This window comes from Salmo salar, chromosome 27 (genome assembly GCF_965601325.2).
Source record: "Salmo salar chromosome 27, fSalSal1, whole genome shotgun sequence".
NCBI classification, from domain to species: Eukaryota; Metazoa; Chordata; class Actinopteri; order Salmoniformes; family Salmonidae; genus Salmo; species Salmo salar.
The window spans coordinates 42,935,925-42,945,000 of NC_138317.1; the positions used below are offsets into that span (position 1 = coordinate 42,935,925).

Below are 9,076 nucleotides of genomic sequence, written 5' to 3' on the forward strand. Positions count from 1 at the left end.
ACCCCAGAGCCCTTACTGCTTCATTACCCCCCCCCACCAACCCCAGAGCCCTTACTGCTTCATTACCCCCCCCCCACCAACCCCAGAGCCCTTACCCCCCCCCACCAACCCCAGAGCCCTTACTGCTTCATTACCACCCCCCCACCAAACCCAGAGCCCTTACTGCTTCATTACCCCCCCACCAACCCCACAGCCCTTACTGCTTCATTACCCCCCCCCCCACCAACCCCAGAGCCCTTACTGCTTCATTACCCCCCCACCAACCCCAGAGCCCTTACTTCTTCATTACCCCCCCCACCAACCCCAGAGCCCTTACTGCTTCATTACCCCCCCCTACCAATCCCAGAGCCCTTACTGCTTCATTACCCCCCCCCCACCAACCCCAGAGCCCTTACTGCTTCATTACCCCCCCCCCACCAACCCCAGAGCCCTTACTGCTTCATTACCCCCCCCCCCACCAACCCCAGAGCCCTTACCCCCCCCCCCACCAACCCCAGAGCCCTTACTGCTTCATTACCACCCCCCCACCAAACCCAGAGCCCTTACTGCTTCATTACCCCCCCACCAACCCCACAGCCCTTACTGCTTCATTACCCCCCCCCCCACCAACCCCAGAGCCCTTACTGCTTCATTACCCCCCCACCAACCCCAGAGCCCTTACTTCTTCATTACCCCCCCCACCAACCCCAGAGCCCTTACTGCTTCATTACCCCCCCCTACCAATCCCAGAGCCCTTACTGCTTCATTACCCCACCCCACCAACCCCAGAGCCCTTACTGCTTCATTACCCCCCCCCCACCAACCCCAGAGCCCTTACTGCTTCATTACCCCCCCCCCCACCAACCCCAGAGCCCTTACCCCCCCCCACCAACCCCAGAGCCCTTACTGCTTCATTACCACCCCCCCACCAAACCCAGAGCCCTTACTGCTTCATTACCCCCCCACCAACCCCACAGCCCTTACTGCTTCATTACCCCCCCCCCCCCACCAACCCCAGAGCCCTTACTGCTTCATTACCAAATCCAGAAAATCACATTGTATGATTTTTAAGTAATTAATTTGCATTTTATTGTATGACATAAGTATTTGATCACCTACCAACCAGCAAGAATTCCGGCTCTCACAGACCTGTTAGTTTTTCTTTAAGAAGCCCTCCTGTTCTCCACTCATTACCTGTATTAACTGCACCTGTTTGAACTCCTTACCTGTATAAAAGACACCTGTCCACACACTCAATCAAACAGACTCCAACCTCTCCACAATGGCCAAGACCAGAGAGCTGTGTAAGGACATCAGGGATAAAATTGTAGACCTGCACAAGGCTGGGATGGGCTACAGGACAGTAGGCAAGCAGCTTGGTGAGAAGGCAACAACTGTTGTCGCAATTATTAGAAAATGGAAGAAGTTCAAGATGACGGTCAATCACCCTCGGTCTGGGGCTCCATGCAAGATCTCAATAATCATGAGGATGGTGAGAGATTAGCCCAGAAGTACACGTCAGGACCTGGTCAATGACCTGAAGAGAGCTGGGACCACAGTCTCAAAGAAAACCATTAGTAACACACTACGCCGTCATGGATTAAAATCCTGCAGCGCATGCACGGTCCCCCTGCTCAAGCCTGCGCATGTCCAGGCCGTCTGAAGTTTGCCAATGACCATCTGGATGATCCAGAGGAGGAATGGGAGAAGGTCATGTGGTCTGATGAGACAAAAATAGAGCTTTTTGGTCTAAACTCCACTCGCCATGTTTGGAGGAAGAAGAAGGAGGAGTACAACCCCAAGAACACCATCCCAACCGTAAAGCATGGAGGTGGAAACATCATTCTTTGGGGATGCTTTTCTGCAAAGGGGACAGGACGACTGCTTCATATTGAGGGGAGGATGGATGGGGCCATGTATCGCGAGATCTTGGCCAACAACCTCCTTCCCTCAGTAAGAGCATTGAAGATGGGTCGTGGCTGGGTCTTCCAGCATGACAACGACCCGAAACACACAGCCAGGGCAACTAAGGAGTGGCTCCGTAAGAAGCATCTCAAGGTCCTGGTGTGGCCTAGCCAGTCTCCAGACCTGAACCCAATAGAACATCTTTGGAGGGAGCTGAAAGTCCGTATTGCCCAGCGACAGCCCCGAAACCTGAAGGATCTGGAGACTACAATACAAACTACAATAACAAATAACCCTTATACTGGTCAGGACGTGACAGTAGGAAAACCTGCAAAATCGGCAGTGTATCAAATACTTGTTCTCCCCACTGTATCTACACCAATACAACACAGGTGTAGGACAATACAACACAGGTGTAGGACTATACAACACAGGTGTAGGACTATACAACACAGGTCTAGGACTATACAACACAGGTCTAGGACAATACAACACAGGTCTAGGACTATACAACACAGGTCTAGGACAATACAACACAGGTCTAGGACAATACAACACAGGTCTAGGACAATACAACACAGGTCTAGGACAATACATCACAGGTCTAGGACTATACAACACAGGTCTAGGACAATACAACACAGGTCTAGGACAATACAACACAGGTCTAGGACAATACATCACAGGTCTAGAACTATACAACACAGGTCTAGGACTATACAACACAGGTCTAGGACAATACAACACAGGTCTAGGACTATACAACACAGGTCTAGGTCTATACAACACAGGTCTAGGACAATACATCACAGGTCTAGGACTATACACCCCAGGTCTAGGACTATACAACACAGGTCTAGGACTATACAACACAGGTCTAGGACAATACAACACAGATCTAGGACTATGTACATCATTTAAGCACGGTTCATACGGGCATTGGCAAGTCAAATTCAAGGATTTCAGGGACTTTTTCGACCACATTTTCAAGAACCTTAAGATATACAATTGTATTATAGATATAAGGCCAACCCCCAAAAGAAAAGCATGCAAAAAGTGTACCAAAAAAAGTTGGCCATTTAAGCCTTATCAATGCATATTTTTATTTTATTTTATTTAACCTTTATTTAACTAGGCAAGTCAGTTAAGATTAAGAAGAAATTTACAATGACAGCCTACCAAAAGGCAAAAGGCCTCCTACGGGGACGGGGACTGGGACAAAAAACATTTAAAAAAAAAGTTTTTAAAAACATAGGACAAAACTCACATCACGACAAGAGAGACAACACAACACTACGTAAACAGAGAGAGACCGATGACGAAGACAACAGTCAGGGGTGATACGATATCAATGACATCATATCACAACAACCCAAGCTTAAAGTCGTGCTTCCATACCTCCTGTGTGAGACAGAGCTGATCATTTAGCTCATCGTTCTGATTGTACTGAGACCAACTACATTAATTCACCTGGAAAAAAGGGTGGGCCCCCAGATCCTTGACCCGACGTGTGAACGCGGAACTCAAACGTCAAGTAACGAAAAAAAACTGTCTGCTGACGTACATACGGATTACAATGACAATCAATGTTTTACACTTTTACACAAACTCTTCACGGGAAATATGTCAAACATAGAAGGAGAAGTGATACAAAAGCGTGGACAAATACCAAATCAAATTAAATGTTATTATTCACATACACATGGTTAGCAGATGTTAATTTGAGTGTAGCGAAATGCTACTAGATCTGACATTCTAGCCCCCCCCCCTGAAACAGGACAGACTATTCCCCCCTGGAACAGGACAGACTAATCCCCCCTGGAACAGGACAGACTAATCCCACCCTGGAACAGGACAGACTAATCCCCCCTGGAACAGGACAGACTAATCCCCCTGGAACAGGACAGACTAATCCCCCCCCCTGGAACAGGACAGACTAATCCCCCCCCTGGAACAGGACAGACTAATCCCCCCCTGGAATAGGACAGACTAATCCCCCCCACCCTGGAACAGGACAGACTAATCCCCCCCACCCTGGAACAGGACAGACTAATCCCCCCCTGGAACAGGACAGACTAATCCCCCCCTGGAACAGGACAGACTAATCCCCCCTGGAACAGGACAGACTAATCGCCCTGGAACAGGACAGACTAATCCCCCCCCTGGAACAGGACAGACTAATCCCCCCCTGGAATAGGACAGACTAATCCCCCCCACCCTGGAACAGGACAGACTAATCCCCCCCACCATGGAACAGGACAGACTAATCCCCCCCTGGAACAGGACAGACTAATCCCCCCCTGGAACAGGACAGACTAATCCCCCCTGGAACAGGACAGACTAATCGCCCTGGAACAGGACAGACTAATCCCCCCCCTGGAACAGGACAGACTAATCCCCCCCACCCTGGAACAGGACAGACTAATCCCCCCTGGAACAGGACAGACTAATCCCCCCTGGAACAGGACAGACTAATCCCCCCCCTGGAACAGGACAGACTAATCCCCCCCACCCTGGAACAGGACAGACTAATCCCCCCTGGAACAGGACAGACTAATCCCCCCTGGAACAGGACAGACTAATCCCCCTGGAGCAGGACAGACTAACCCACCCCCCTGGAGCAGGACAGACTAACCCACCCCCCTGGAACAGGACAGACTAATCTCCCCCCCTGGAACAGGACAGACTAATCCCCCTGGAACAGGACAGACTAATCCCCCCTGGAACAGGACAGAGTAACCCCCCCCGGAACAGGACAGACTAATCCCCCCTGGAACAGGACAGACTAATCCCCCCTGGAACAGAACAGACTAATCCCCCCTGGAACAGGACAGACTAATCCCCACCCCGGAACAGGACAGACTAATCCCCCCCGGAACAGAACAGACTAATCCCCCCCGGAACAGGACAGACTAATCCCCCCTGGAACAGGAGAGACTAATCCCCCCCTGGAACAGGACAGACTAATCCCCCCTGGAACAGGACAGACTAATCGCCCTGGAACAGGACAGACTAATCCCCCCCCTGGAACAGGACAGACTAATCCCCCCCACCCTGGAACAGGACAGACTAATCCCCCCTGGAACAGGACAGACTAATCCCCCTGGAACAGGACAGACTAATCCCCCTGGAACAGGACAGACTAATCCCCCCTGGAACAGGACAGACTAATCCCCCTGGAACAGGACAGACTAATCCCCCCTGGAGCAGGACAGACTAACCCACCCCCCTGGAACAGGACAGACTAATCTCCCCCCCTGGAACAGGACAGACTAATCCCCCTGGAACAGGACAGACTAACCCCCCCCTGGAACAGGACAGACTAATCCCCCCTGGAACAGGACAGACTAATCCCCCCTGGAACAGAACAGACTAATCCCCCCTGGAACAGGACAGACTAATCCCCACCCCGGAACAGGACAGACTAATCCCCCCCGGAACAGGACAGACTAATCCCCCCCTGGAACAGGACAGACTAATCCCCCCCTGGAACAGGACATTCTAATCTCCCCTGGAACAGGACAGACTAATCCCCACCCCGGAACAGGACAGACGAATCCCCCCCGGAACAGGACAGACTAATCCCCCCCGGAACAGGACAGACTAATCCCCCCCTGGAACAGGACATTCTAATCCCCCCTGGAACAGGACAGACTAATCCCCCCCTGGAACAGAACAGACTAATCCCCCTCCTGGAACAGGACAGACTAATACCCCCTGGAACAGGACAGACTAATCTTCCTCTGGAACAGGACAGACTAATCCCCCCCTGGAACAGGACAGACTAATCCCCCCCTGGAACAGGACAGACTAATCCCCCCCTGGAACAGGACAGACTAATCCCCCCCTGGAACAGGACAGACTAATCCCCCCCCCCTGGAACAGGACAGACTAATCCCCCCCCTGGAACAGGACAGACTAATCCTCCCCCCTGGAACAGGACAGACTAATCCCACCCCCTGGAACAGGACAGACTAACCCCCCCGGGAACAGGACAGACTAATCCCCCTGGAACAGGACATACTAATCCCCCCTGGAACAGGACAGACTAATCCCCCCCTGGAACAGGACAGACTAATCCCCCCCAGAACAGGACAGACTAATCCCCCATGGAACAGGACATACTAATCCCCCCTGGAGCAGGACAGACTAATCCCCCCTGGAACAGGACAGACTAATCCCTCCTGGAACAGGACAGACTAATCCCCCCCCTGGAACAGGACAGACTAATCCCCCCTGGAACAGGACAGACGAATCCCCCCTGGAACAGGACAGACTAATCCCCCCTGGAACAGGACAGACTAATCCCCATGGAACAGGACAGACTAATCCCCCCCCTGGAACAGGACAGACTAATCCCCCCCTGGAACAGGACAGACTAATCCCCCCTGGAACAGGACAGACTAATCCCCCCTGGAACAGGACAGACTAATCCCCCCTGGAACAGGACAGACTAATCCCCCCCTGGAACAGGACAGACTAATCCCCCCTGGAACAGGACAGACTAATCCCCCCTGGAACAGGACAGACTAATCCCCCCTGGAACAGGACAGACTAATCCCCCCTGGAACAGGACAGACTAATCCCCCCTGGAACAGGACAGACTAATCCCCCCCTGGAACAGGACAGACTAATCCCCCCCTGAACAGGACAGACTAATCCCACCCCCTGGAACAGGACAGACTAATCCCACCCCCTGGAACAGGACAGACTAATCTCCCCTGGAACAGGACAGACTAATCCCCCCCTGGAACAGGACAGACTAATCCCCCCCGGAACAGGACAGACTAATCCCACCCCCTGGAACAGGACAGACTAATCCACCCTGGAACAGGACAGACTAATCCCCCCTGGAACAGGACAGACTAATCCCCCCCCCTGGAACAGGACAGACTAATCCCCCCTGGAACAGGACAGACTAATCCCCCTGGAACAGGACAGACTAATCCCCCCTGGAACAGGACAGACTAATCTCCCCTGGAACAGGACAGACTAATCCCCCCCCCTGGAACAGGACAGACTAATCCCCCCTGGAATAGGACAGACTAATCCCCCCCTGGAACAGGACAGACTAATCCCCCCTGGAACAGGACAGACTAATCCCCCCCTGTAACAGGACAGACTAATCCCCCCTGTAACAGGACAGACTAATCCCCTCTTGGAACAGGACAGACTAATCCCCCCCCCCCCCCCCCCCCCCGGAACAGGACAGACTAATCCCCCTGGAACAGGACAGACTAATCCCCCCTGGAACAGGACAGACTAATCCCCCCTGGAACAGGACAGACTAATCCCCCCCTGGAACAGGACAGACTAATCCCCCCTGGAACAGGACAGACTAATCCCCCCTGGAACAGGACAGACTAATCCCCCCTGGAACATGACAGACTAATCCCCCCCTGGAACAGGACAGACTAATCCCCCCGGAACAGGACAGACTAATCCCACCCCCTGGAACAGGACAGACTAATCCACCCTGGAACAGGACAGACTAATCCCCCCTGGAATAGGACAGACTAATCCCCCCCTGGAGCAGGACAGACTAATCCCCCCCCTGGAACAGGACAGACTAATCCCCCCCTGGAACAGGACAGACTAATCCCCCCCTGGAACAGGACAGACTAATCCCTGTAATAGTAGAGTTACTGTACAGACACATATCTCATGTCAAGACCTGGCCCTCAGCTGTGTAGTGACTGTACAGATATATATTTATATTGTAAAGATCCTTGTCCTAATTCTCTTTCAATCATCATCCTCCCTCGGTCACTAAACACCCTTCCCCTTACTCCCCCCCAAAACTGTTACATTTTCACCCCCCCCCCCCACACCCTGTCCTGTAAACCAAACCCTAATTCCCCCCCCCCCCACACACCCTGTCCCTATTCTCCCCTCCAAAATTAAACTTCCCAAAATGCTCCGATCTACTCACAACCCAAACCCCACCCGCCAAAACTCCATGTCCCATCATGCTCCTCTCCTTCCTCCAGATGCTCAGCCTACAGAGGCAGAGACGGCGGTATGGAACCAGGTCAGTGCTGTGCTGGAGGAGGCCCACGGCATCCTGGCCGAACTACAGTCTTACAACGGGGCGGGACAGGAGATACGAGAGGTGAGGGGAGGGGAGGGAGGGAGGGGAGGGGTGTGTGGGGAGGGAGGGGGACGACAACAACGACTAAACAGAATATGAATATTTGTTAATGCCGTTAAGTGCTGTAACAAATGAACCAAATTGCAATAGGTAGCCTGCTATTCCGATACACACAAATTACTATTCACAAATAATTATTTATCTGATATATTCCTTCTCCCATTATTCATGTTATTATACTCTTATTCACCAGTTGTGTGTGTCTCTTAACTAGGAGAGAACCTACAAGCCACGCGGCCACAAACGTTATACTAACGGTTCATCAAACACTTCCACTGTTCAAACGTTAGTCTTTAACGTGTGGTGGCTGGTGGTGTTGAGTCAAGTTAAAAGGTTTGCTCAGCTGTGTCATACACAAACACACACACCTGTGATCTCTCTCTCTCTCTCTCTCTCTCTCTCTCTCTCTCTCTCTCTCTCTCTCTCTCTCTCTCTCTCTCTCTTTCTCTTTCACACATCACAGCCAACAAAGCAGCCTGTGGCGGTCAGCCATTGGCCAGGCATCAAACACAGAACACACAACAATCATTACCCATGCTTTTATCAACAATAGACTGGGAACCAGTAGCTTCAATTCCCACTCCTGTATCAACGACCACTAGGAAGCGAATAGCATGGCTGTTGAGCTTTTATCGCTCTATAGTATTGAGTATATTATATATAGTATAGTACTAGCTTCCTGCTGTCGTTTACTTTCCATTCAAAGATAGATTTTTTTTGGACAGCATAGATCTTGAAGTCATCAATAATCTATCATGATTCCATGACACATATAGCTCTCACTAATCCAGTCCTGTCAGATCAGTGATTACTTGTGGAAGGAACGAATTCCTTTTCATGTTAAAAATACTCTGTTTTTTTCTCCCCCTTTGGCCTCCATTCCAGATGAACATTCTATACTTCCCTAAGTTGTGGATTGTGTTTTCTAAGTATCGAGAGACCAATATCTGCTCTACTTCTCCTCTTCCTCTCCTTCTTCTTCTCTTCCTCTGTCATCTTCCTCTTCTTCTCCAGGCCATCCAGAACCCAGGTGATCTGCAG

The 9,076-nt window shown here is 51.4% G+C and overlaps 1 protein-coding gene across 3 annotated transcripts in view; it reads left to right on the top strand.

The window, feature by feature from the left end:
- fam49al (family with sequence similarity 49 member A, like) overlaps window positions 1-9,076 on the top strand; it is a 106,887-nt gene that overhangs the window by 79,584 nt on the left and 18,227 nt on the right. For all 3 annotated transcript variants that reach the window (XM_045709503.2, XM_045709501.2, XM_045709502.2), the window contains 2 exons: window positions 7,875-7,996; window positions 9,050-9,076. The exon at window positions 9,050-9,076 is cut by the window's right edge and continues 79 nt beyond it. In XM_045709503.2, the coding sequence (XP_045565459.1) occupies window positions 7,875-7,996; window positions 9,050-9,076 (149 nt within the window). The remainder of the gene's footprint in view (window positions 1-7,874; window positions 7,997-9,049) is intronic.